This window comes from Brassica napus, chromosome A3 (genome assembly GCF_020379485.1).
Source record: "Brassica napus cultivar Da-Ae chromosome A3, Da-Ae, whole genome shotgun sequence".
In the NCBI taxonomy this organism is placed as follows: domain Eukaryota; kingdom Viridiplantae; phylum Streptophyta; class Magnoliopsida; order Brassicales; family Brassicaceae; genus Brassica; species Brassica napus.
The window spans coordinates 27,735,011-27,762,891 of NC_063436.1; the positions used below are offsets into that span (position 1 = coordinate 27,735,011).

Here is a 27,881-nt window from a genome sequence, read left to right on the forward strand (position 1 = left end):
CCACGTGTCTTCATCTTAGCCTTCCGCACACCACGTGGAACCTATCTCGACTTGAACGATGCCATCGCCGGAGATCAACCCCGCCACCATTTGAAACCGGAGCTCCTAACTTGCAGAGCCTCCGCACATCCAAAAACCGTGTATCAACGTCGAACTGTCTTCACGCCAGAGGGTTCATCGGATTACCGAGAGCGCCTCCGACTTTGGACCACCGGACACGCAGGACAGTCGAACCGTAAACAGAACTCACATCATCGTAACCCAAGACCACCGCTAACAAACTCGAAACTAGTTACCTCACCCAAAACCAAGGGTTCCAAGGCGGCATCAAGGAGCTGTGTGAGCCTCCTCTCACCGTAATCCAAAAGCCGGCGAAGAGATCTAAAGGAGCCTCTCCTTCCCGGAACCAAGAGTGACGTCGGTGAAGCTAAAGAAAGCCTCTACCCCCCACTAAGAACCGACGTCGATGAAGCTAAGGAAGCCTCCATCGCCCGGAGGAAAACGACCAGAACGCGCAAAAAACTCCCCGTCACCTCCGAGATCCTCCAAAACGTTGCGTCTTCACTCCAAAGTTGAGACACCACAGAGCTCCGACAAGGCAAGCGAAGGAAGATCTGGAAAGACAACGAAAAGGAGAACAGAAAACCAAAAGAACGAAGAACTCCGGCGACGGCATGGACGCACACGCGCCGACCGTACGCCGAAGGGAAACCGATTCTCTCTCTAGTAGGTCAAAAGTTCCTGTCTCGCGGAGAAAGTGATGTTGACAGCTAAATGTATTTACGATCCCTTTTTCGATTTACATAACTAATTTTATCTTTTGGGTGCAGTTAGTTTATACATGATAGATATTACATATACATGTATACACTGTGCATAAAATATAAAGCTAATGTTTATATAAAGATTAGATTAATCCTGAAATGAAAATCTTGATTAACTACACAAAAGTGTCTCTTTACTATGTTTTTTCTTCTTCTCTAGTCTAGTCGTTTATATACATTTTTTTTACTATGTTTTCATCAAAAGAACCCCTAAAAGTTGAAGGGAATGTTTTACATATACATTTATACGATCTCTATGTTTGGGCCGCTCGTTCCATACTGGTAGTACTTAAAACTAGGCCGAGGTTGTTCATTAGGTTTCAGTTTGGGTTTAACAAAAACATTCAGCTAAATGTATTTACGATCCCTTTTTCGATTTACATAACTAATTTTATCTTTTGGGTGCAGTTAGTTTATACATGATAGATATTACATATACATGTATACACTGTGCATAAAATATAAAGCTAATGTTTATATAAAGATTAGATTAATCCTGAAATGAAAATCTTGATTAACTACACAAAAGTGTCTCTTTACTATGTTTTTTCTTCTTCTCTAGTCTAGTCGTTTATATACATTTTTTTTACTATGTTTTCATCAAAAGAACCCCTAAAAGTTGAAGGGAATGTTTTTGTCTGCTTATGATTAATTAATAAAAGAATCGCATTATGTTCTCTCATTATCTTCAAAGCCATTTAATCAGTCTCCTGTCCATTTATTAAATACCTTTAAATTAACGTTTGGTTGAAGAGATTATCATGTTGGTATTTGATTTTGTTTGATATAATGTTTGTTTGGTGGGATTGGAGACCACGACCCATATCCTAATTGCTCATTTTTTTTACCATGAAGTCGTCGTCGTACAGGGAAGAAGATACAAAGCAGGTGGCATAAAGATAATACTAGTTAATGTTCTGCTTAGTGCTTACCTCATCCATTATTGTAAGTACTGATTGGGAAGTGGGTCTAAAGTTCAGTTCCATGTAAGTTGCTGAGTTCTAAAATTATGTTTCCCAAATAATTTCCTACACCTTTATAACGCACAAACTAGGAATGTCCAAAAACAATTTATTTGTTTCTAGAGAAAACGATAACCAAATATGAGCTAGTGTAAGTACTTAATGCTTGTTAGCAGATAGGTGCGACCATATAAGCTAGTCTCAGAATTTGATATTATGAACAATGTTCAAACAGTTGGCGAAAAAAGAGAACAGTGTAGAATTGTTTTAACGTAATTGACAAACTAAACGCACACTACCCTCTCTATTAAGAGCATCTCCAAAAAGACCCTCTATTATAGAGTTTACAAAATTCTATATTTAAAATTTTAAGGTATTATTTTCCAAATGTAAAACTTCAAATTTAATTTCAAAATTATTTATAATTTACACTATAATTCTTATATTTATCATAATTAATATAAATCCATAAAACTTTTATAAACAACTAGCACATATATATTATAGTAATATTAATTAGTAAAATCTTACACTAATATATAAAATTATAAATAGAAATACATAATTAAATATTAAACTACAAGCAAAATACCACATTATTACATAAAAATATTTTCTTAATGCTCCATTTGCGATTCCACAAAATTTGTTTGGACAATGGGGATGATTGGTTAAGCTGTAATAATTGACTTTAGCTTTAACTTTTATCTACAATCTTAAAAACCACCAATCATGCTTTATATTCGTTTTTAAAGCTACAACCAAAAAATTAAAGCTACAGCAAAAAAAAACAAAAAAAATAACTGTAAAAGTCTTATTTTCTAAAGCTCCATCTTTTTGGTTGTAGGAAATTTTAAAGCTACATCTTTTAAAGCTAAATCAAAAAATTATACAGACTAAATTCTAAAGTAAATTTTCTACAGTTAAAGTCCAACCAATCACCCCTAATATTGTAGAAGTTCCGAAGCAAATTTACTAGATTATTATTTTTCTTGTAATACTTAAATTTGTATAATAATTATGCGTTCATGTATTTTTTTTTAAAAAAAAATTGCTAAGTTTTTTTTTGTAATATTCTTGTTGTGTAATTTTACTTTTAAAATATTATAAATCTTATTTTGAAAAATTTAAGATATACAAATGTTTTAAATATTAAAAAGATGAATGAGAAAATATTTATGAATCATAAGTATGATGTATAATTAATTATAAAAACCAAGATGTAAATAAAAGATTAAACTTCAAATTTAGAGTTTTGAATAGTCAAACTCCAAATATGAAGTTTCACTTATTAGAATTTTAAATTTGAAATTTTGAAGTTTTTTTTTGAAAAGTATAAATCTCTATATTTGAAGTTATAGAGTTTTTTTTTTTTTGTAGATGCTTTAAACACAAAACTGAATTAAAGTCTTCCCTACTAAACATCTTTCATTTAGCACATAGTTTTGTCCTCAACAAGCATTTATTTCAAATCGATGATATTTTCAATTAAATAATCTTAATTAGTCTTCATCTTAATTGGTTCTTTTGGCCGTCTCTGTTTTCTTTGTTAAAGAGAGATTTATAGTATTTTAGATTTGATTGTCGCCTTTATTATATCTACAAAGATAAAAGTTCCATTTATTTAAGATTTGATTCTTACGCTTTACACAAAATTCCAATTACTAAGTGTTTGATAGTGAGTATAATAATTAGATATATTAAATTTGTATGATGAATGCAACCTGACTTAATTTATTAAAAATTGACACTTTATAAATATTTTTTGGGAAAAGCTTAAGAAAGGGAACTTTATCAACAGATTCAACACTTCAATTGTTTTTGGTTGGACATTAGATTGATGGTGGGTTTTCATTTGATTATTGTTTCTTACAAGGACGAATAAAATATCTACAGATTTTTTGGATAGAATTTATACGATTCTTAATTTTAAGAGGGAAATAACCCATCAGTCTTAATGCTGGGAGACAAAATGAATATGTGAAAAAGTATTCCAATCCTTCTTATCCCACTCTTCCTTAAACAATCTCCTAAACCCGCGAATAAAATTTGTAAATATTATACATGATCAATACTTTGAAGTTTCAAAAAGACTTTAACTTGTTAAAGTAAATTAAGAGCAGAAAATAAGACTCAAGTCGAGTGCGTAATTGCGTATCGTGTTGGGATTTTTTTCGTGAACTTGTGATATACTAGAATAAGTGGACAATAATGAATAAGGATCCCTACAAGCCTGACAGTCTGTAATTACTTAGTTCTTCAGTAATCTAAAGTTATCCAAATTTGTGTGAATGGTAGGCGAATTTTGATACTTGTTTCTAATTTTCCTTCACGTTTTTCAAATAGGTTTGCTTCGGGATCTTACCTGTTTTATTTTCCTTCTTATCGATTGCATGTTGGATTACTGAACTCAAGCATTCTCTTTTACTAATGAGTTGCCATTCCTCAGGCTCATGAGACGCCGTCTTCTTACAATAAGAGTCGTAAGATATTAAAACCGATGGTTTAGTGACTTAGTCGCATACATTCATATGCTAGAATGTAGTATTTGAGAGATTTAAACTTTGGCTTTTATCAAATACAACTCTTGTGTTTGCGTTTAGGTTTATATACGTAGGTTAGCGTTTGTTTATATCACAGATTATGTTATTCCTAAAAACAAAAACAAGATCCAGTTATGTATATATTAGTGCTATAAAAAAAAGCATAAACTAGCAAAATGGAGAATATATATGGCACATAACAATTGACATAAGTTTAGCATTTTCGTGATTTATATTATACCTGACTTTATTATATATTAGATCTACTCGTTAGTATTTTCAGCAATTACCTATTTCAGTTTGCTTGTTAACTACAAAACTGATCAACACAAGAAATTGTAATGCCTTTTTACCAAGTGTCCTTAAGGTATCCGTAAATGCATCGAGGTCGGAAACAATCCTTTTCAAAAGCGCAACGTTCATATATTATTCAAATTCCACCAAATGTTATAAAATGATAAAAGTGACACTTCCATAAACTTTACTCATCTCTTTTGTCTTTTGGGATTCACTCCTAGCCAGGGCTCTAACCATCGGATTATACTAAGAATAATTAGTAACTTATAATGATGGATAATATATATGTCTTTTTTTAAACTGGCCTTAGATAATATATGTTGATATTTTTTGAAAACTGGCCTACCAGATGTGATGGTAAATACGAAGTCTATGAAGACTACAAAATGCTAATCGATATTTTTTTCAACATTCGCATTATCATAATAAAGTATATTTAAAGATTAAATGTTGTACAATGGTAATGCGAATGTTTAATTATGATCTTTGAATGTAGAAGAAAATATCGATTAGCCTTTCGTAGTCTTCATAGACTTCGTATTTACTCATCACATCTGGAAGAAATGAACGCCAAATATCAGATTGTTTATTCAACGAGTCCAATATGAATTAATTTAACTTGTAATTGATACACAAATATCATTTCATATCCTTTTATTTGACTACACACGATAACACAAAATTATGCAGAGATAGCACATGTGACAGCTTTTAACAGCATTCAATTCAGTTCAACTCACTTTATTTGACTCTCATATTACACACTAAAAGGCATGCCGTTTGCGTTGGTTATAGTCATACAATTTATGCAGGACGAGTCAAATATTATAATGATTTATATTTCCTCCGTTTTTTTTCATATTTGACGCTTTAGAATTGTGAACATAGATTAAAAAATATTTAATTTTCTAAATAAAAATGTCATTAATTGTTTACATAACTACAATTTAACCAATAATAAAATAGAAACTATAACACTATTAGTCTTCTAGTATTAATTAGTAATAAATTTTACATAGAAAATTGAAAAAGTCAAATAATTTGAAACAAAATTTTTTCTCTAAAACGTCAAATATAAAAAAAAACAGAGGAAATATATATTTATTCGTGTTGTTGTATATCAATAAGACCAAAGTTAAAACCTGTTTTAGGAGAATATTAGCCTGGTTAACTGTATCAAGGTTTCTTTATTTTCATATGTCCACTATATTTTCGTTAATACAAATAGTAAGAAATCGGAACTATGCGGAAAGTTTTACCAAGCAACGACAAAATGCATGATTGCCAACATTTCACACTTTGTCAGTGTACTAACAACAACAAATGTTCTAACTGTTTGGTGTTTACCTCAGCTCAATGAGCTGGTCCACATGCTGCCACCACATGATCCTTATTAAGATTTTCTTTTCTTTTTTTTTGTGAAAGAACCTTATTCAAGAATATTCCCAGCCTCCTAAAATTCTGATTTGAAAAAAATGCGGAATAGTCTACTAAATCCATCAGTTTTTTACTTTCTGTTTTCTTACCTCGCTTATGATATGATATGTTCAGCATTTTCATGTAAGTGATTGATAGAAAACATCTATTTAAAACTACAGTGATTTATTAAACTGTATCTATTGACATCTAAATGTGTAGAAAGATTGCGCTATAACTCCATCATCACATTTGCCAAACTTAAGCATATACCATTTTTTTTGTAGAAGTAACTAATATGCTTAACGTACTTTTACTAGGTTATCTGAACATCAATTCTATATAGCATATTCGACATATTCAAAGTATCTTGTAGTAGATGCGAAAAAGGTTCAGGTAATGTAGATGCACTTTACTTAGACCAAAATATCGTTTTCTTTCTGTAAATACATTAGCATATACACAGTGACAAAAAAAAAAAAAAACATTAGCATATACACTACAAGATTTGCATAACTTGGAAATTCAAAGAACTTTAACTTTGTAATGCGAATACATCGTGCTATAAATCAGATTACTATTAATTTTTCAGTACAATTAAAAAGAATCAGACTGAAACAAGAAATGTAACATGTTCCAAATATTCTACTTAAGCCAATATGAGCTGTTCAACATTTTCATGTGAGCGGTCTAGATATAACATCTGTTTCGAACTACAAAGCAATATAGTAATCTGTATCTATGGTTTGGTAGACATCTAAATTAATATAGACTTTAACTCCATCATCGAATTTGCCAATCATTCTTGCCAAACTTAAGTATATACCATTCTTTTGTAAAAATAACTAATGTGCGTATTTTACCAAACAAAATTAAAAGAGCTAATGTGCTTAACGTACTTCTACTAAGGAGGCGACTGGTTTTCCCGTTACCACCCGGAAATGCAGTTTTTGCGGTTGGTAGCGGTTGTCGGTGGTTTGCAACAATCACTCAAATCGTTCTAAACTGCTTTAAACCGCTTCAAACCGCTTCAAACCGCTCTGAATCTCATAAATTCAAAAGCTGGCTCCAGTTATCGTTTGCGGGCGGTTGCAGAAGGGTAAAATTTTTTTCCTTTTTTTACACAATATATATACAAAAGTAAAAATATTTAATAAAAAATTTAAAATTGAAATTATGAAAATATTAAAATATATCTATTATATTTTAATTAATATTATAAGTTTTTATAATAATAAAAATTTCAATAAATTTTTAAAAATTAAAATTATAATTTTCTAAATATAAATTTTATATTTATTATAATTTTATGATTTTTGATATTTTTATAATTATATTAAATGTAAATATTGTTAATTTATTATTTGACTGTTACTGTATTAGGTAGTTAACCAGTCATAAGTCACCCGCAAACACACTAATTTTTAACCGCAATATTAGTCGTACAAATCTCTTAAAACCGCTAGAAATCGCAACCGCCTGCATCTCCAAACTTTCGCAACCGCAATCGTAACCACTGCGTGTGAACCAGTCAGGCACTAAGTATCCGAAGATTGATTCTATTAATTAAGCATATTCCACATATCCAAACGTATCTTTTAGTCAATTAAATGACTGTAGTAGATGCGAAAAAGGTTCCCTGTAAGGCAGATGCACTTTACTGCATCAAAATGTCGTTTACTTTCTGTAAATACACTACAAGATTTGCATAATTTGGAAACTCGAACAAATGTATGATATATATCACGCTAAAAATTTCGTTACGGTTAATTTTGTAAAGAAAGATTTGGGAAAAGAAAGATTATACGGTCCTAATTTTCATAATGCCGGCATATTTCCTAATATAAGCTCTGAATTTCAGCTAATTTCTCTAATTATTTTATTTTGGTGACATGATAAAGAAAGAAGTATCCCCACCCAATGTAGGCAACCAGGATAAGGCGTTTAGGACAAAAAGACACGTGTATGGCTATCTTCCACGTAGATGTCTTTGTCTCTGTCTGATTTTTGGCACGTGGGTCCCCTTTTTCATGATCAGGACGATTCTAGCGAGTGCTTTCCAATAATTAATAATTGTGATATTAAAAATCGCATTGCAATAAATATACATCTAATTTATGAAGAGTTTATAAACTTTTTAGTGTGCACGATTGACATTCAAGTCAATCATACAAAATACTCTTCCGTTCCACTTTTGAAATTTACAAATTTTCATAGAAAAACAAAAAATACATTTTTGTGAAAGTTATAATAATAGAATGGAGGGAGTAACTTTTATGTCAAGTAACAAAACTCCTTTCATGTACAGACGCGTGTAGTAGTCATTATATAAAAATGTTAACGTAATTTTCTTTAACACATGTACCAATATTAAGTTTTAACGAAAACATTGGATATATAATTGCATAGTAGCTTCTAAAACGTGTTAGTTGCTAATGAATTAAGCAAAGAGATATACAATGATAAATTATCTATAATCTAACTCGACACGCTTTGTCTATTTTTCAATTGAGCTTAAGAAAATAGTATATTTGATAAATGGCAAGTGTTAAGAATGGATTTAGTACGAAGTTTCGCCTCTGTTAAAAAAACAGTTTTAATTTAGCAAAAGATAATATTTTTAGGGAAAATTGGGAATATAGAACAAGTAAAGTAAAGTATTGTCCCCTTAGAACAAAATCATTTTTTGTCACTTTTGGACATTCACTACCCTTTTTGTATATAAAAATTCATATCAATTTTTTTAGAAAGCAAAAAATTCTGGAAAATTGTATATTTGATGTAGATAAGCAACTGCATAGAAGAAAAATAAATTTGTATTCAAAAAATGTTTGAATAATAATTTCAAAAATGGGGTAAATGGGTTAGAAATGCAGATCTACCATCTACGGAGGTTTAGAATATATAATCTAACAAAGACATAGTGATCTACCTGTCGTAGCATGCGCAATACACCGAAAACATAAATAACTACTAGGGAAGAATATAAATTCCTCGTTTCCTTTATGCTCTACGTAACTGGTAGATTTGATGCACTACAAAAACAAATTAACCTACTAAGGTAGGAAATGCATTATTCGGATTGTATTTTTGTCTACACCGGTGGTATACAATATTCTACCGGGCCTTCTAATTTCTAAGTAGACAGAATGCAAATTCTACCTAATAAAATTACAAAATCCGAAAATCTAGCCAAAAACGGTTAGGAAATATACAGAAAATCTTTTAAATGTTTTTAATTTCCTTTTTTAATTTTTTTTCCTAAAATCTTGTCATCTTCTTCAACATACCACGATTTCTAAAATTCAACGTGGAAGTTTTCTTCATTTTTTAGTTCTTTCAAACTTTTGTCATTCTAAAATATGAAGATTAACGTATATGCTTCATGTGGGTTGTGGAAATCGTCTCTGAACAATGGATGGGGATTTCTTGTCGATGAAGCAAAAGGAGGCAGGTTACTTACTTTGGACACAAGTTCAAGCTTTGAAAACCTAAAGGTTATGGTGTGTGAAGACTTTGGAATTGATATTAACATGGTCAATATCGAGCTGAGTTATTTACCTTCCGATTTGATCAATAGCATCTACTCACCCCCTGTTATCATCACCAGTGAAAGACAAGTTCAAAATTTTCTGACATATGTAAAGAACAAAGCTTCGACGCAGTTGTGTGTGAGTACTCAAGCCTCTAACATAGCGGAAGGAGGTACGGAGTCGCATAATAGAGAGGAAGCGCCAATGGAGTCCGACGATTCAAGTGATATGGATTCAGAAGAAGATGTTGAGGTACCTGACACTGAAGATGACAAAGAGTGTGACAAAGAGAAGATCAATGAAGATGGTGTTCGCTTTTCTTTGGTGGATGTTGTGAAGAAGGGTCAATCTTTTACTTCCAAAACACTTTTGAAGGCAACATTCGAAATATGTGCAATGAAAAATAATTTCGACTACGTGGTTGTCAGATCGGATAAAAAAGTGTGGTATATTCGTTGCTCAGATGATGATTGCACCTGGCGTGTTCGTGCAGAGGGTTTAACAGGCTCATCGTATTTTATCATCAAAAAGTATGTACCTGATCATTCATGTGCTGCATCCAATAGGAAGGGTTCTGTTAGGACAGTTTCTGCAAAAACAGTGGGCACTTTGATTATGCATAAGTATGAAACTGCTAAAGAAGGACCGAGATCGGATGACATAATCCAGTATATGCGTATGGTACATGGAGTTGAGATATCCTATTCTTTGGCATGGGATGCCCGTGAATATGCAATCAACGCAGTGAAAGGTATTCCAGAGAAAGGTTACGAAAAAATTCCTAAATACTTGCATATGATGAAGGAAGCTAATCCAGGCTCACACACGTTTTATGAAAGGGATACAAAAGGGAGATTCAAATTCCTCTTCATCTCGTTTGGTCAGAGTGTTCGCGGTTTCTATGCTGCAATTCGAAAAGTTATTGTGGTGGATGGGACGTTTTTGAAGAGCAAATTCAAAGGAGTCTTACTAGTTGCTACTGCATTAGATGGAAACTCGAGTTTATATCCTATTGCCTTTGGAATTGTTGACTCAGAGAATGACCTCGCGTGGAACTGGTTTATGAGACAACTTAATATGGTCATTGCTGACGACCATTCTTTAGCTTTTGTGTCTGATAGGAATTCCTCAATTGCTAAAGCTATTGCGAGAGTGTATCCGCAAGCTCATCATGGAATTTGCATTCACCACTTGCTGAATAATGTTGTAACATATTTCAGCGGAAAAGGTGTGGCTGGTTTGGTTGCAAAGGCTTCTAAAGCTTATCGAGCCGCTGATTTTCGTAAGGTCTTCACTGCTATTTTTGCTATTAGTCCTGAAATTGGTCAGTATCTCATAGATGCCGATGTGAGGAAGTGGGCTCGTTGTCAGTTTCCGGGTTACAGATATGATATGAGGACTACTAACCCTGCGGAGTCGATAAATGCAGCTTTGCGTACGCCTAGAGAGTTTCCAGTGATACCTTTGTTGGACAGCATTAGGGAAATGATGACTCGATGGTTTTTCAAGCGTAGAACTTTAAGTTCTAAGCATTCGAAGCCACTGACCATTGCCGTGGAGAAGAAGATTGACAGAAGGATTGAGAAGGGTAAAACATTTAAGGTGTTTCCAGTTAGCGATCATCGGTTTTTAGTTCAAGGTGACACTTTCGACTGCTCGGTAGACTTGGTCAGACGCACGTGTTCTTGTGGGAAATTCGATCTGATGAAAATCCCATGCAGGCACGCCATAAAAGCAGGTTTCAGTGTTGGAATAAGACCACACACACTCACAGACGACATGTACACTACTGCCTCATGGCGCTCGGCTTATGAAGAAAGCATAAATCCTATTAGCGTCCCTGAAGATACATGGAAAGTTCCATCTCATGTGGAGAAGTCGAAAATGCTTCCTCCAGAGAGTAGACGAGCTGCGGGTAGGAGAAAGAAACGCAGATACGAGACAGCCGAAGACAAGATCCGTTCGTCACAAGGAACTCAACGCTCTACAGTTCGGAAATGCAGTCGATGTGGGATTGAAGGTCACAATAGGAGAACATGTGATAGAGCAATATAGGATTCTCAATTCGTTCAATGCAAGTTATGTTTCAGAGACTGTGTTTTTCCTTTTATCTCGTTTTATGCAAGTTATGTTTCAGTATTTTCATGTTGAATTTTATGTTTAATAGACTATGCGTTTTCTTCTTCAGATGATGATTGGAAGTTGTGTTTCAGTTTGTTCATGTCAAATGATCCAATAGGTTTTGCCATTAGAATTCAATAGAAGTTTTATTTTAAAATGAAACAGAGAACCATTACATTATCAATCACGTTTGGACCAGAGACATAAAATAGTGAGAATGGATCCTAAACAACCTACATCGATCGAATTCTTATGTTTCATAACTTCCTCCTCAACTGTCTTCTTCATGGAACTTCTCAGATCTTCAATTTCCTCGCTAATTCTCGTCTGATGCTCATCCATCCTCTGAATCTCATCTAACAGAGCCTCGTCTACCCACTTAAAAATATGGTTTTCGTTCTTTCTCTGTTCGAAAACACAAAAACAAGTCAATCTCACATCTGTTTATTCTTCGATCATATTGAATAATGATGAATAACTAATTAAAGATTTACCTGTATACCAATCTCGCATCTGAAGAACCGTCTGTATGGGTTCTCTTTGGTTTTTGAAACATATGTGACAATCCCCTTCCCACACCAGCATCTGGAAGGGATTCCTTCACTGTGATTCATGTTCGTCATTCTTTGTTCAGAAGGAACGAGAAGTTTTTTTTTGAGATGTAGGAGAAACAAACGATGGAGTATGTAGGGTTTCAGGCCATTTGATGGTCTTATATAAGATTTTTTTAGGTCAAACGTTCTTACACTCTGGTTTGATTTTAGGGTAAACGTAAAACGTGTTTTGAGTAATAAGATTTCTCGTGATTATTAAGAATTATTTGTGATTTATAAGGTTTGTGTGGATTCATTGGGTTACCTTCGTTTGTCATACTTTAGTAGCATTTAGGGCATAGATAGGGGTTCAAATGGTTTGTGATTCTTTAGTGGCATTTAGGGCATCGATAAGGTTTCAAATAAGATTTGTCTTGATTATTAGATTTTTTTGTGATTTATAAGGTTTGTGTGGATTCATTGGGTTATGCTCGTTTGTCATACTTTAGTAACATTTAGGGCATAGATAGGGGTTCAAATGGTTTGTCACAACAGTTAAATCAAGCAACTAAATATTTCAAATAAAGTAAAAACTAAAGAGTAACTACAAGAATCAAAGTCAAGAGTCAAATAAGAGAGCCAATACCAATCTATTCCTTAACAAGTAATAAACGAAAGCTACTTCAATCAAGTTCCACTAGAGGATTTGTGATCAACTTCGGTGGAATGTATTGTGCCATTCTCAAAATAAGTTCAGGATCATTGGCAGCTTCCCATAGGTCGTAAACAATCTTTTGGCGCGCTTCTCGAATGTTGCTGTCATTCACCAGAGAGAAGTCCAAGCCTAGAAGATGACATTCAATGTGCTTCAAGGCATATACTCCACAATCACTGCTACTCTTGTTTAGTAAGTAGGGCATTGGGGCGTAACTGACAGTATACTGCTTGACCGTGAGTTGCTGCCGACTCTTTGAAGAGTGAACACATTTGACAATTCTAGGGATGAGAATGGCAAATGGCTCTACTTCCTTGTTGTATTTCAATCCCTCACAGTCAAAGACCTCTATCGACCGAGAAACAAAGTTGACACACATAGAGATCCAGTGTTTACCGACATTAAGAGGCACATACATGCGTGTGACGTCAAGATCCCACATCAGTCCTGTTCGTCCGTGTGGTGGAAGTTCACCAATGCCGTACCGGTGAAGCAATTCTGATACTTTGAATTTCTTCTTGTCCTTCCGAAACTCTTCGAAAGAGGTCTTCATTTGATTACTGAACATGCAGCTCATGAATGCTACTTTTGTTGGTTCCCATCGTCGCAAAGTAGTCCTCTCAGTGAATAAGTACATCATAGCATCAATTTCCTGAAAATTTTATAATAGATTGTAAGTCGTGTACTGAAAATATTAAGGAACAAATTTAGACTCACGTGATTCAAAAGCCATTCTGTAGGTCCCATGACGCGTGCTGCTAACACACTTGTTAACATAGAAGGTCCAATTTTCAGTTCCCTGCAATGCAAAAGTCAGTTCAAAATGATACAGTATCTAACGTTTTGAGAAACAATATAAACTTACTTGGAAGTTGAGGACCACTCAATTATTTTGGCCCATGCATCCTCAGGGACAAACACTAGTGAGTGATCAATGTCATGCACCCGGTCCTCAAGTAATTCCTCATCTTTCAGAGTTGGTGGTTTCCAATTCGGAGGCTTAAATGAAGACAGTGGAGTAATCCATTCTGCTGGTTCGTCGTCCTTGATTTTTTGTGAGGGATCAAAGCCTTTAACATGTGATGCTTGAGAAAGGTTTCCCACGGCGTCTTGTAAAGATTCTTGCGTCCCCTTATCTACATAGTTCGATGATTGTGACAAATTCTTCAAAAAATCAAACATGTCATCGTCATCAGTTTTAAATTCCTGTAAATAAAGCCAAGCATAACAACATTAATAGCAAATAGAGTCAACATAGTGACAAAATTACATTACAAAATAGCCAAGCCAACATGTCATAGTTATCAGTTCACTTCATAGCAAACAACAAGATACATTACAAGCCGATATGCAACATAGCACAATACAAGGATATTACAAAATAGTCAAACCACAGAAACACTTACAACCGAAGATGATTCGTCCTACCTAATTCAAAGCTTCATGTTTTGGTTACCTTTCTTACTGGCCGAGGGCTACGACGAAGCGGAGGAGGATCAACACTCACAGATGCCTTGCCTTTGCCTTTTCCCTTTGCTCCTGAAGGACCCGGACTCTGTGATGATTTCTCTTGCTCTTTCCCAAGTGTTGCAGAAGGACAGGGAATCTCAGAGGCTAGGTCTCGTCCCACAAAAACTGAAGGACCCGTAATCTGCGACACTGTTGCCTTCAGTTGAGCCATCTCATTGTCGACCTTGTCAAAACGCTCTTGTATATCCTTCTGCAGCAGCTCCTTAAAAGAATCTAAAGAAGAATTGAACAAACCTTCAATGAAGGTCTTCATATCACCGGAGACAACACTGTTATGTTCAGCCGCCCTTTTACAAAGAAGTTGTTTCTTTCGAGACTCGACACCAGGATCAATAAGCTTACGCTTGCCCCTTTTTGTAACAACATCCGGTTCCTCTTCAACAACAGTCGGTTCCTCCACAGGTGTTTCTGTGACATTTTCAACTTCAACATCCTCTTCTGCGTCAGATAACTCTATATTTGGAGGCAGAGTCGCAACTTCCCAAGTGAATTGCTTCCAGTCTTGTTTGGCACTGATCAGAGCAACAATGCGATTGACTCTTTCGTCATTCTTCTCATCTTCCCTAAAGAACTCAGCATTATCAGTTGCATCCAAGCTCCCAGTAGATGATATAAACGGGAACAACTCTCCCTGGGAATAAAAAACGAAACAGTAAGCTTCAGTTGTTCGATTATTGAACTCAACATTAATATAAGAAATATAACTACCTTATCAAAGTTGGACTCTAGGCTGGTGATATCTTGATATGATACTTTTCCACTTCCTTTCCAATTCCTACATCTCACTTTCGTCACATTGTTTTTGATCTTTTTACCCACCATAGAACCGATGTCTGGGATTGCCTCCATAATCCATATCTGAAACGCATATGAGAATCCATCCAACACATAGCTGTTCTTCAGATGCACATCTTCCCTTGCCTTGAATATTGATGCAAGCAGCTCATCATACGCGCGAAGACCCCAAGGATACATCCTCATTTTCTCAAAATCCATCACCAAACGGATGAACTCGTGAGGGATAAACACTCTCAAATCCTTAGCAATGAGGAATCCATGTATAATACACAGATACACTAGTCGCACCCTGTCCACATACGTCCACTCCTTACAGACTTTAAGGAGCTCATCCCTTATAACCAACAAGTTGATCTTCTTATTTTCCTTCAGCACAGTGCTCCAGAACCCTTTATCACTCTTCCAGTTATTGAAGTCTACGTCGGGTTCTTCTTTGAACTTCAATCCAGTCACAGCATAAAACTCTTGCATAGAAAACCTGAGAGGCCTCTTTGCAAATAGAAACCACAATTCGTGAAGCTTGGAAACCTTGAGCTGCTTGCATATGAAGCTGTGAATAACCTTCCCTGAGTAAATAAGCTTGTTCTCTACTATTGCCAGAATCGGACCAAAGACAGGGTCTTTCAAAACTTCTTGATACTCATCCCTGAGAACCACCTTCAGCGTCCCCAGAATCGTGCGTCTACAGGTGTTGTTAATCTTATCAATCTTGGTCTCAGCTCCTTCTTCAATAATGCGTTTTGGAAACTGGTAATCCATTCCTATAAAACATGAAACAGAAAACATCAACTCATTAGCCTTTTAAGTCCATTACGAATTCAAAACACAAAGCAAAGTCAATACCAAACAAAAAAAGAGTTCAGAATCGTATAAAACAAGAACTACAATGACCTCACAATCAACTCAACCCACAAACGAAAATCAAAACCATAAACGCGAATCGATTTGTATTTTTAAACAATTCAACCTCTTTATACTACATACACGTAAACGAAAACGAAAAAAAAAACAGAAAGGGGATTTCCAAACCCTAACCTTCAATTCCTTGTAATCGATGGTTCAAAAGAGTACAGACGACAGAAGGAGGAGGACGGAGAGATGTGACGACGCGTTCGTCGTCTCCGACGAACTTAAACGGACACAATAGAGAGAGAGAGTCGACGGTGGAATCGCCTCTGAGTTTTAGAAAAGGGGAGTCGGAGACAAAGAAAGTGATGCGTCTTTTTTACTGAATCCAGGGATTTTTAACTTATTACTTTTAACCTATTTTATTAAAAAGGACAAAACAGGTTTTTCATTTTTTTTTGTTCTAAAGGGACAAAGATTGAGTTTTTTATTGTAAGGGGACAAAGATATGCTTCTTTTGTTCTATATCGGCAAAATTCCCATATTTTTATAATAATAATTGAAACGTTCTAGTAATGTTAGGGATCGAGTATATCCGATGCGGAGTTCTCGTGGTTGGACCATGCTGACGCAGAAACTAGCTGTCTTTAGCCATCAGATCTGACTCAGCTCCTAATAAGATTCTGACACGTTACTTTCGTCCAAACTGAACAGAGCATTCGATGCACTTGTTCGCGGCGCCTTGTATCTGTTTCTCCCACTCCTCAGGTGGGTCCTATCTCTATAAGTGTGGGTCCCATCATTTATCCGGGTCCCACATAGGCTTCACTTTCTGACCTATATATATCCTTCTAGTTTAATCCTATTTTTCTTCATCCTAAAAAACAAAAGAAGAATTAAAAGAAGGAAAAGAAAAACATTTTCATCTCTCTCTTCTTGAAAGCAATGGATCGGCAAAACTCCGATGACATCATGAAGTTTCTCGACGGAATGGCTAGCTCCGACGATGTTTTATTTGGCTTTCTCGACGAAGGAAACCACTCACCAGAGGATTACCCTGATTCCGGTAGCTTCGCCGGCGGCGAAGAATCCGATATGGACAACGATGCCGCCGGTTGCAATTCCGAAGAGAGCAAAACGTTTTGGAATGAACAAGAACAACTTCTCCAGGTAATTTATATATATATAGTTGATAAACTCTATAATTGTGTCTTCTTTGATTATAATTAAAAAAATCCAAGTTTTTTGGTGGGGTATACTTAATTTGGTTTTGGGGTTTATGTTAAATATGTAGGCGACACTGTATAGGACAAGTTCAGTTGAGACAAAGATTCGACAAGCAACCAAAGAAGCGTTGAAAGAAGTGAGATCAAAGGGTTTGCAATGTGTTTGCCGGAGACCAGCGACCGGCGGTTGCCGTAGCTGTTTACGCGGTGAAGTGGCTAGCCGTCTCCGAGACGCCGGCTATGATTGCGTCATTTGCAAATCCAAATGGAGAAGCAATCACGAGATCCCTGCAGGTATAATAAATTATATCCCCATTTTACTCAGTTTTTCAAATTTCCAGTATTTTAATAATTTCCATCTGATAAAAAATAGTTCATGAATAAATTAAAAAGATTTGTGTGATTCGATTTATGATTTTTAGAATTAAAGAAATTTTCAAAAACCTTACGTTTGATATGGACTTGTTTTGAAACGTTCAGCCCTCCTTATCACCAAGTCAATGGAATTGTCTAGATATTTGCTTATTGTATCAAGTTGTCATTAATTATAATAATAGTTGGACCAACCATAATATTTTTTAATTGAAAATATTAGGCGAGCATGAATATTTGGAAATCGTGGACAAATCTGGATCAAAAAAAGGCGAGATCCGTGTGGTGATTGAGCTATCTTTTAGGGCGGAGTTTGAGATGGCGAGAGGTAGTGATGAATACAAGCGACTCATTGGAATATTACCTGAAGTGTACGTCGGAAAAACAGAGAGGCTAAAATCGCTGATAAAAATATTGTGCACGGCAGCTAAAAAGTGTATGAAAGACCGGAAAATGCACATGGGTCCTTGGAGAAAACACAAGTACATGCAAGCCAAATGGCACGGCACCTGCGAAAGAAAATCCGTGATGCTTGTTGACACGGAGACGGAGGAAGATAAGAGTGTGATGCCAAAGCCTAGAGTTTCTATGTTGAATTATGGTATTTATGGAAATTTATCCTCCGGAATGGGCCGTCCAGCCGCCGTCGCGGTCGTGTGATTATATACATATATAATATATATAGACATACGTATATGATAAGTAGCTTAGGAGGAGATTAAGTGAAATGAGTTTCACATTGAGAGTTTGCGTGGGATTGTATGGCCGATGATTTTGTGTGCCCAAACAGGGTAACTCCTTGGATCCATTATAGTATACGCAATGTTATTTTAACTGAGGTAAATTCTAATTGGCATCCTTAGACATGAATGGATGATCTACTTGCTGAAGGTTACATGTGATAATTCTCGAAAGCCAACACGGTTTTGTAAGAGTCACTTAGGCAAATGAACAACGTGAATAAAAAACATGGTCTCTGACTAGTAAACAATTCGGAGGAACAAGTGGAATTAAAAGAAAAAAAAGTACAGGGAAATGAATATGGATTTTACAGGAATATTTGTTTTGTGAAATAAATTAATATATAGCGTTGCAAGGTTGAATAATGCGTATTTAAAATGGGTAGACTTGAAATTGATACGTGCAAGTATCATCGTTTTCCGACAGAGCATTAGGAATCTAAATCAAGGATTACTTAAAAACAAAGATCTGGTACAAATTTGTTATTTTGTTGAAAAGATAAGATTATTGCGCATGACAAACATGTTTAATAATCCAAGTTTTGACAGAGCATTACAAATCTGAATCAAGGAGTACTTCAAAAAACAAAGGCTGGATTATTGCCCGTATTTGAAAGCCTTAGCGACTCTCCCAACTTTTCTTTATTAGAGTCAATTGACCAATCACAACTTACCACATAACAAAATACACAATTTAGTAAACATATCTCTATCTACTATGAAAATGTACAATTGTCATTCTTTTATGAACTGCGAATCGGTAATTCACACTTAATGTTTATTTTTTAATATCAGTCTCGACCGAAGATATATCTATCTGAAGAAGTTTTGCATGAATCATGTTAATACTACAACGTTCTACTTCTACATGTACGTGGGAGAATGATAACAGTTTTTCTTTTGTCGAGAGAATGACAATATAGAAACAGTTCAAAGTTCAAACAGTTTACCAAAATAATAATAATTCAAACACAGTAAAATGGCACATTAATATTAAACTCAACTGTAGAGGAGTTAATACCTTGCCATTATTAGAGCATGTGCATTGAGGGTTTATAGGGAGAGTTCACACGAAAATCAAGAAAAAAAAATAATAAAATAATTCAATCACATGAACCCATCTCTCCTAAAGCTCTCAGGGCTGAACCCCTCTCTCCTAATAGAAGTTCATCACTGTAGCACGGGTCCCACGTGTCGTGGCGGCCCGCGATTGGTCTAGTTAAAAAAAAAAAATATTTAATAATAAAAAATTGAAAAGATGAACCTCAAGAGAGAGTTTGCTGATGCTGATGCTCTTAACACTAGACCATGGAACTTATGATAACTTAGAGAATCAATCCTAGAGGACCCATTCCAGGACCAACCGAACCGGCATTATTGCGAGCTCTTACCGGTCCTGGAGCCGGAGCAAAAGCTTCTGAATCAGAAAGAACCACTCCTAGTTGAGAAGGCGCTGGAGACGTCAAAGCCTGATGGACTGGAGAAAGAGTCGGTGACGGGGAAGGGATGGCTGACGGGGACGGTGGGCATGACCTTGACGGCTAGCTTCTGGCCATTGGGACACTTTTCTGAGCTGCCACTGATGAAAAAAAAACGGACCTGAGCGGTTAAGCACAAAGAGAGAGTCTCCGTCTGATAGAGAAGTTATGGGTGAGTCGTGTTGCATATGTTGTACTCTTCTTCACTCACCTCCAACACTGAATCTTTTTCCTTGGCGTACTTAAAATCTTGCAGTTGCACCAATTGATATTATTATGCTTTATTACTTTATAATAATGACATTAATGTGTACAATAAATAGGAGAGAAGAAAGAGACTTACAAAGAGTGTCATTGACTTGAAACCGGTTCCGGTGAGAACAATGAGAATAATCCTCGGAAGGAGTAAGGATCCAACCATCTCTCCCACCAACATAGAACTTGTACCCATTTGATAAGCCTATTGCATTCCCCAAACCCATTAACATCACTATCATCAAGTAAGCATCAAACCTTATGACCAGACCCATCTCTCCAAAACTTAAACTAATAAATTTAAGTAAGTTACTCTCCTGAACTGTATATTGTGAAAAGTCTACAGCAGGTGAAACTTCGTATATTGTGTATATCCTCAATGCGTAACACAACAGAAACACGCCAAACTTCAACATTCTTTGAATATGTCCGAGCCATACTCCAAAAAACCATGTCAATCAACACTCTCTCTGTATCAATGCACCAGCATGTCAAGCTCCAAATCCCTGAGCTTATATATTTCTCTTGGGTGCTTGTATGTGTATTTATTGTGAAAGTAGAAATCATAGCCGTTGGACGAAGCCTTTTGGCCGAATCCCATTCGCAAGAGAATATGCAGATTAGTTTGAAGCGTTTCAGCTTTTCTCTTCTCTTTCTTCACACGTTTTGACATGCAATGGATTTAACGGGTATCTTCTTTTCACACTTTTTATTTACTCGCTTACAAAGCACAAACAGCCATTATTAAAAACCAGATCTTCTAATTTGATAGTAAGTTATTACAAAACTGAAACCATTAGTTTTTAACTTACCGTTTATATTTTTTTGTTTATTTTATCCTGGACATGATGAGTATTATTAATTCTGGACAGAAATATGTACAAGTTAGCTAAAAAGGAGTTCAATACAATCAAGTTTTAGTGGGCTAATTAAATGGATTAAGTATGCAATAAGACAGGCTTTCTACTTTTAAAGCCCAACTAGTTCTCTTGGAGAATAATATAAATTTTCTTTGGATCAGAATAAATGACCTTCAACTTTCCACCAACAATACTCCTCCATATCTCTCTTCTTCGTCTTCTTCCCCTTTAATTTTACACCAACTAAACATATCGAGAGGTCTCAAAAAAGGTAGATTTCAAAACAAAAACTATTCTTTAAAATTCTCTCTCTAGTTGAGACGATTTCCGGTGGTTTTTAGTTTCCTTTTTTATATTTTTACTCTCTCCCTCGTCGTGGGTTGAACCAATTACCGGCTTGCAGTCACAGTTTTTATTTTTGGGAAGTACTTTCTACCTTTCCTTTCTGAGAGTTTCTTTCCTTACTTGTCATCCAAGAAAGTTTCACCTCTGTCACTCTTTCCTTTTTTTTGTACCGAGATTGATTCTTATTTCCATTCTCACATGATTTCATTGCGTATCTGTGTGGAATTCTGCGCTATCAAAGAGAAATTCTCTTTGACTCTTTCTGACTTGCTCCCTAAGACTTGCGGTGCTAGACGGCTCACTCGCCGTTCCTTCCTTCTGCAGTCGTTAGTGATGGAAGATTCTCTGCAACTTAGCTTGAAATCTATGAAACTGGTGGATGACGAAGAACCCCTCACACTTCCTGATAGCCCGAGATTCAGGGTTTTCGATGAGAACTTGACGAGTCTGCTGGGGATGTTACTGAACCCGGATTGTCAACCAATGGCTAAAATGATTGATTATATGCCGACCGCTTGGCGTGTGTATGGTAGAGTCAGAGGCATAGCATTGTCTCGTGATAGGTTCTAATTCATTTTTCAACGTGAGGAAGATCTTCAAACAGTCCTAAAGGACAGACCTTGGTCCTATAATCATTGGGCTTTGGCTCTGGAGCGTTGGACTGAAGATCCACCGGTTGATTTCTTGCGCTATATGCAGATATGGATCTGTATCAGGCACATACCGACGAAGTTCTTCACAACTGATACCATGTTCAAGCTTGCTTCTGAAGTGGGTAAAGTGGAAAAGATAGCTTATGATCCTAAATTTTCACTTACTAAGGATTATATCAGAGCGTTGATTACCTTTGATACTGAGAAGCCAGCCAAAGCCACTCGGAAGTTGACAGTGAAGAAAGATGGAACAACGGTTACTATTGAATTCGAATATGAGCGAATTCACAAGCGGTGCTTTCACTTCCTTTGCATTACGCATGAAAAGGTCAGATGTCCTCTGTTGAGACGAGGCGCAACGAGGCAGGATCCAAATATTTCTGCTCCTATGAGTAGAGTGCAAGACATTGAGGAAAGGGTTGAAAGTAGTCACAGAAATCCTCCTATGGAAGGCCCTCCAGGCTTCCCTCCGTTGTTTCCAGAACTCCCTCCGCAAGAACAGAAAGCTGCTATGCTGTACATCTCCCATGCTGACGCTACAGAGAGACAAGCGAGAATCATGAGAGTGCGCCAGGCTATCTCAGACCAAGACCAAACCCACGTCGCTACACTAACGAAGTTTACTGCAAACCTAGAGAAGGGCAAATGACATGTTTACTCGTACCCGGAGGATACTCAATCTACGCAAACATTGAAGAAGCCAAGACCTGCATTGTCTCTACCATTAATCCGTGATGAAGCTTCTGACTCTGCGCTTTCAGGATTTGTTGGCTCGCAGGAGCTAGCGGTCACTACGGGCTTTCAGATTGGTCTGTCTTCTACGACGCCATCTTCCGGTGACAGTATTACTCCTAAGCAGCAGAGACGTAGACCTCCTTCCTGGAAACGTAAAGCTCAAGCTGGTAAAGGAGCTTCTCCTAGCAACCGAATCTCTAAGTCTTCAGCGCCACAATTGGAGAGTAGTGGTAAACGTAAGACTGATGCGATTTCTATGTCTCCCTCCAAGAAACTCTCTACTCCAACAACTAATTCGGTGGCTTCCAGTCTGAAGCCGCTGCTCCCCCAATGAGTATTTGGTGCTGGAACTGTCAAGGTGCTGGAAGCACTGAGACAGTTCAAACCATCCAGGAAGTGCGTCGTAAGCACTTTCCGGATATTATGTTCTTGATGGAAACAAAGCAACAGTTTGGTTACATTTCTTGGTTACAGAAAAGTCTTGGTTATGATAAAGTTTTTACGGTGGAGCCTCTTGGTTTGAGTGGAGGCTTGGCTGTTTTCTGGAAGGATAGTTTTGAAGTTGAGATTCTTTCAGGGAACAAAAGGATAATTGATATGAAGGTTCGCTGTCGTTCCTTATCTTTTTACCTCTCATGCGTTTATGGAGACCCAGTGAGAGCAAGGAGACAGGAAGTTTGGGATAGGTTAATGGATATTGGAATGCGTAGAGATGAAGCTTGGTTGGTTGCTGGTGACTTTAATGAGCTTATGTCTAATGACGATAAGTTGGGAGGAGCAATCAGGGATGATTCGACCTTCTGGGGTTTCAGAGATATGGCTCATTGCTGTAAAATCAGAGAACTCAGGAGCTCTGGTAACGTTCTGTCTTGGACTGGCTGGCGTGATGGTGTTTGGGTGCAGTGCCGTCTGGACAGATGCTTTGGTAACGATGAGTGGTTCAATTTGTTCCCTCGGTCTAGTATGGAGTATGGGGATATGTGGGGCTCTGACCATAGACATATATTGATTGGTTTTGTTTTGGAGCAGAGAGAACTCCATCGAGGGAGATTCTATTTGGATAACAGGATGTTTTCTAAGGATGGCTTTGAAGAGGCAATAGTGCAAGGTTGGGGTGACCATAACGAAGACACAAGCCTTATGGATCGCATTGCCCGGTGTCGTAGGGAGATTTCTAAGTGGAAGAAGTCAATTGACCTTAATTCTCATGAGAGAATCTCTCGGTTAAAAGCTGCCTATGAATTTGAAATCAGTAAACTTCATCCTTCCCGCGTGATTATGAAAAGTCTTAAGATACAACTATCTGAGGCTTATCTTGATGAGGAACGTTTTTGGAGGCAAAAATGCAGAGAAGAGTGGCTGAGGGAGGGTGATAGAAACACCAAATACTTTCATAATGTTGTGAAGGGTCGCAAAGTAAAGAACAAAATACTGATGCTCTTAGACGAATGGGGAGAGGAACATTTCTCTGAAGGCGCAAAGGGCCACATTGCTGTTGAATACTTTCGGGAACTTTTCATGAGCTCCAACCCTTACAATCTTGACACCCTGTTCCTCAATTTCCCTGTACGTATCACTGATGCGATGAATGCTGACTTGACTGCTCCTGTATCACTAGAAGAAATAAGGAAAGCAGCGATGAGTGTCAATGGAGGCAGTGCCCCTGGTGAAGATGGTCTGACAGGATCCTTCTATCACAAGTATTGGCATGTGGTTGGTCCTACAATCTCTAAGGAAGTCCAGGGATTTTTTGACTCAGCTGTAATGCCGGAAGGATGGAATCACACCCAGCTGAGCCTCATCCCGAAAGTCCCTAACCCGGTTAGAATGCAAGATATGAGACCTATCAGTTTATGTGCGGTTCAGTATAAAATTATCTCTAAGATTCTCTGCAATCGCCTGAAGATTATCTTACCGGAAGTGGTCTCAGAGACTCAAGGAGCCTTTGTTGCTGGTCGCTTAATCTCTGATAACATCATCATTGCTCATGATACTATCCATTCTCTGCGTAAATGTGATAGAGTTGCGGAGGATTTCATGGCTGTTAAGACTGATATGTCTAAAGCTTATGATCGAGTGGAGTGGTCGTTTCTGGAGACATTGTTGGAAAGAATGTGCTTTGATCGTGTCTGGGTCCGCTGGATTATGGCCTGCGTAAACTCGGTGTCCTATTCTGTTTTATTGAATGGCTGTTCTCATGGTTTCATCAAGCCAGAGAGGGGACTGCGACAAGGGGATCCACTGTCTCCTTTCTTGTTCATTCTTTGTGCTGAGGCCTTGGTGAATTGTCTCAATAACTCGGCTTCTGCTGGAAATCTGCACGGTATTCAAGTTGGTGTGTCTGGTCCTGCTATCCATCACCTACTTTTTGCAGATGATAGCTTGCTTATGTGTAAAGCTAATGCCAATGAAGCCACAGAGATTATGAATTGCCTCAACTCCTATGGTGAGGCCTCTGGACAAAAGATCAATTTGGATAAGTCGTCCATTATTTTTGGTGCTAAAGTCTCATCAGACGCTAAGAAAGCAGTAAAAGAGACATTAGGCATTGAGAAAGAAGGAGGTGATGGCACTTATCTTGGTCTGCCTGAGTGTTTTAGTGGGTCTAAGAGACAACTACTCAGCTTCCTTAGAAGGAAACTTCAAGGTCGCCTCAACGGCTGGTTTGCAAAATCTCTTTCTCAAGGGGGAAAGGAAATCTTGATCAAGTCTATCTGCTTAGCTCTTCCTATTTATGCTATGTCTTGCTTCAGGCTTCCTAAGGATACTTGTGCTCGGCTTAGGAGTGCCTTGACAGAGTTCTGGTGGAGTAGTGGTAACAATAGGAAAAAGATTGCTTGGGTTGCTTGGCAAAAACTGTGTAAGTCTAAAGATAAAGGTGGCTTGGGTTTTAAGGATCTGGAAAAATTTAACCAAGCATTACTAGCTAAGCAAGCGGCTAGGGTGTTGAATAATCCAGATTCTCTTCTGGCTCAGGTTTTGAAGCATCGCTACTTCAAGAACAGCTCTTTCCTAGATAGTGGGGTGGGGTCCAGACCATCTTTCGCTTGGCGCAGTATTATCCATGGGCGTGAACTTCTACAACAGGGTTTGCTGAAGAAGATTGGCTCTGGCTCTGATACAGTAGTGTGGCGGGATTGTTGGATTGCTGATCCTGTCCCTCGTGTGCCTGATTACAGACAAGGGTCTGTTGTTGATCTTACTCTTAGAGTGGAGGATCTTCTGATTCCTGGTACTGGAGTTTGGAACCAGGAACTACTATATCGCACTTTTTCGCCTAAGGATGCTGAGATTATAATGCAAATCAAACCTGAGATTGCTCAAACGGACAGTGTGGTCTGGGGATTGTCGAAAAATGGACTGTACACATCAAAGAGTGGGTATGCTTTGCTGGAGATTATTGAGGAGATTAATACCCCTCAGGTGGAGAGCATTCCTCCAGTAGAAAAGAAGCTCTGGTCCTCTTTGTGGAAAACGAAAACAACTCCTAAACTGCGCCATTTCCTTTGGCGTATTCTCTCTGGTGCCTTGGCGGTAAAGGAAAGATTGAGATCGAGAGGCATTCAACTTAATGTTACATGTTCCTCTTGTAACAATGGTGCGGAAGATATTGGCCATGTTCTCTTTCACTGTCCTTTTGCTAAGGAAGTATGGGCTCTTTCGTCGATCCCCATGCCGCCTTCAGGGGTGTGGTCTCGCTCTGTTTTCTTAAACCTTCTTCACCTGATTAATTGTGGGAAGCGAAGGTCTCAGGCTCCGGAAACTGGGCTGGTTCTTCCCTGGATCCTATGGCAGATATGGAAAGCAAGGAATGCATTTTGTTTTGAGCACATACGCCTGGACCCTGCTGTTGTCTTGGATAAAGCACTGGTGGAAGCAGAAGTATGGAGAGAACTTCAGGCTCCAGCGGTACAGCGAACTTCTCAGGTGTTAGTAGCTCAGGACGCTCGACAATGGAAAAGGCCGCCTACTGGGTGGGTTAAGTGTAACTTTGCTTCTTCATGGTTAGACCCTACTAGTGTGTGCGGTGGAGCTTGGATAGTAAGGGATAGCTATGGCAAAGCCATCTTGCACAGCAGACGTTCTTTCCCTTCTTTACCTAACCCTGTGGAGGCTGATCTTCTCTCTCTACTATGGACTTTGGAAGACATGGCTAATCTGCGTGTTGATAAAGTTATCTTCGAGTCTTCTTCACCTTACCTTAGAGAGGCCTTCCTCATCAACCCTGCTCCTGGTCTAAATCCTTTGATAAATATGATCATGCAGCGCTTCCATGGTTTTTCTGAGTGGGATACTGATCTTGTGCTGTTCGAGAGTAATAAGGTGGCCGCCTTCATCGCGAACAGTGTGACGAGGGATCAACGGCTGCAGTCTTATATTGGCTCTGGTGGCCCCTCTTGGCTTCAGACCTTAATATCGCAGGAGTCGGGACTTGATTCCTCTTAGTGTCCTCTTCTCTCTCCTTTTATGTTGAGATGTTGCTGTAATACTACCTACTGGTAGTTGCTTTCCTTTTATTTTGCTTGTTGGGTTTTCATTTTGTTCCCTAGCTTATACTCTACATTCCTTTTTTTTTTTTTTTTTGCTAAAATCACTCTACATTCCTTTGTGGAGGCTTTGTCCTTATTTGGGTTTTAAACCCTCAAATATGAATGAAACTTTCAGTGTTAAAAAAAAGAAAAGAATAAATGACCTTCTTCCATGCTTTAAGTGCACGATACGCTTACTAAAGATGCTGGTTATGGTTTTGGAATGACTTGTTTGGTGGTGAAGCTTATGGTTTGAGGAACGACTTGTGTGTTGGTGAAGGCTATGCTTTGCGGTTGATACTAAAGAGACATGAAAAAGAAGGAGTGAGGGAAGGGCATGAAATGTAAGAGAGATAGCCATTGAAAGACAAGTTATGGATCATTTGTTTGAAGTTTGTGGATTTATTATACAGAGACACTTTTTACGGTTCAGTCTTTGGAGCAAGGTTTGCTGGATCAAGTAGTCCCATAAGTTCAAGGAAAAAGACGATCAACTCCTTACTTATAGCTGTCTGTCTGAAGTGGTTTAAGTGAGATCTGAGGCTGACACTTGAAGATCAAATCTTAGGG

At 37.4% G+C, this 27,881-nt stretch overlaps 6 protein-coding genes and 1 pseudogene across 7 annotated transcripts; 3 read left to right on the forward strand and 4 right to left on the reverse strand.

The window, feature by feature from the left end:
* The first annotated feature begins 9,404 nt into the window (after positions 1-9,404).
* LOC125607215 lies at positions 9,405-11,630 on the forward strand. Its single transcript, XM_048777079.1, has one exon. It carries the CDS (start codon positions 9,405-9,407, stop codon positions 11,628-11,630), a length of 2,226 nt encoding a protein of 741 aa, XP_048633036.1.
* A 246-nt stretch (positions 11,631-11,876) lies between these two features.
* On the reverse strand, positions 11,877-12,310 carry LOC125607216 (uncharacterized protein At4g04775-like). Its single transcript, XM_048777080.1, has 2 exons — positions 12,191-12,310; positions 11,877-12,101 (listed from the first exon to the last, which is right to left on the reverse strand). Exons 1-2 carry the CDS (start codon positions 12,308-12,310, stop codon positions 11,877-11,879), a joined length of 345 nt encoding a protein of 114 aa, XP_048633037.1.
* A 602-nt stretch (positions 12,311-12,912) lies between these two features.
* On the reverse strand, positions 12,913-14,126 carry LOC125590601. Its single transcript, XM_048764221.1, has 3 exons — positions 13,810-14,126; positions 13,662-13,743; positions 12,913-13,596 (listed from the first exon to the last, which is right to left on the reverse strand). The coding sequence occupies exons 1-3, from the start codon at positions 14,124-14,126 to the stop codon at positions 12,913-12,915; spliced, it is 1,083 nt and encodes a 360-aa protein (XP_048620178.1).
* A 62-nt stretch (positions 14,127-14,188) lies between these two features.
* On the reverse strand, positions 14,189-16,652 carry LOC125590597. Of its 2 annotated transcripts, XM_048764215.1 has the most exons (3): positions 16,308-16,652; positions 15,183-16,033; positions 14,189-15,105 (listed from the first exon to the last, which is right to left on the reverse strand). In XM_048764215.1, exons 2-3 carry the CDS (start codon positions 16,029-16,031, stop codon positions 14,386-14,388), a joined length of 1,569 nt encoding a protein of 522 aa, XP_048620172.1. In that variant the 5' UTR covers positions 16,032-16,033; positions 16,308-16,652; the 3' UTR covers positions 14,189-14,385. The 2 variants fall into 2 exon arrangements, with proteins under 2 accessions (XP_048620172.1, XP_048620170.1); XM_048764213.1 differs by having other exon boundaries at positions 15,183-16,652.
* A 330-nt stretch (positions 16,653-16,982) lies between these two features.
* LOC106391444 lies at positions 16,983-18,550 on the forward strand. Its single transcript, XM_013832084.2, has 3 exons — positions 16,983-17,288; positions 17,413-17,638; positions 17,940-18,550. The coding sequence occupies exons 1-3, from the start codon at positions 17,064-17,066 to the stop codon at positions 18,374-18,376; spliced, it is 888 nt and encodes a 295-aa protein (XP_013687538.2). The 5' UTR covers positions 16,983-17,063; the 3' UTR covers positions 18,377-18,550.
* Positions 18,551-19,757: 1,207 nt separating this feature from the next.
* Positions 19,758-21,592, reverse strand: LOC106395916 (annotated as a pseudogene).
* On the forward strand, positions 21,593-23,116 carry LOC106392799. Its single transcript, XM_013833580.1, has 3 exons — positions 21,593-21,957; positions 22,111-22,688; positions 22,809-23,116. The coding sequence occupies exons 1-3, from the start codon at positions 21,593-21,595 to the stop codon at positions 23,114-23,116; spliced, it is 1,251 nt and encodes a 416-aa protein (XP_013689034.1).
* Positions 23,117-27,881: the final 4,765 nt, after the last annotated feature.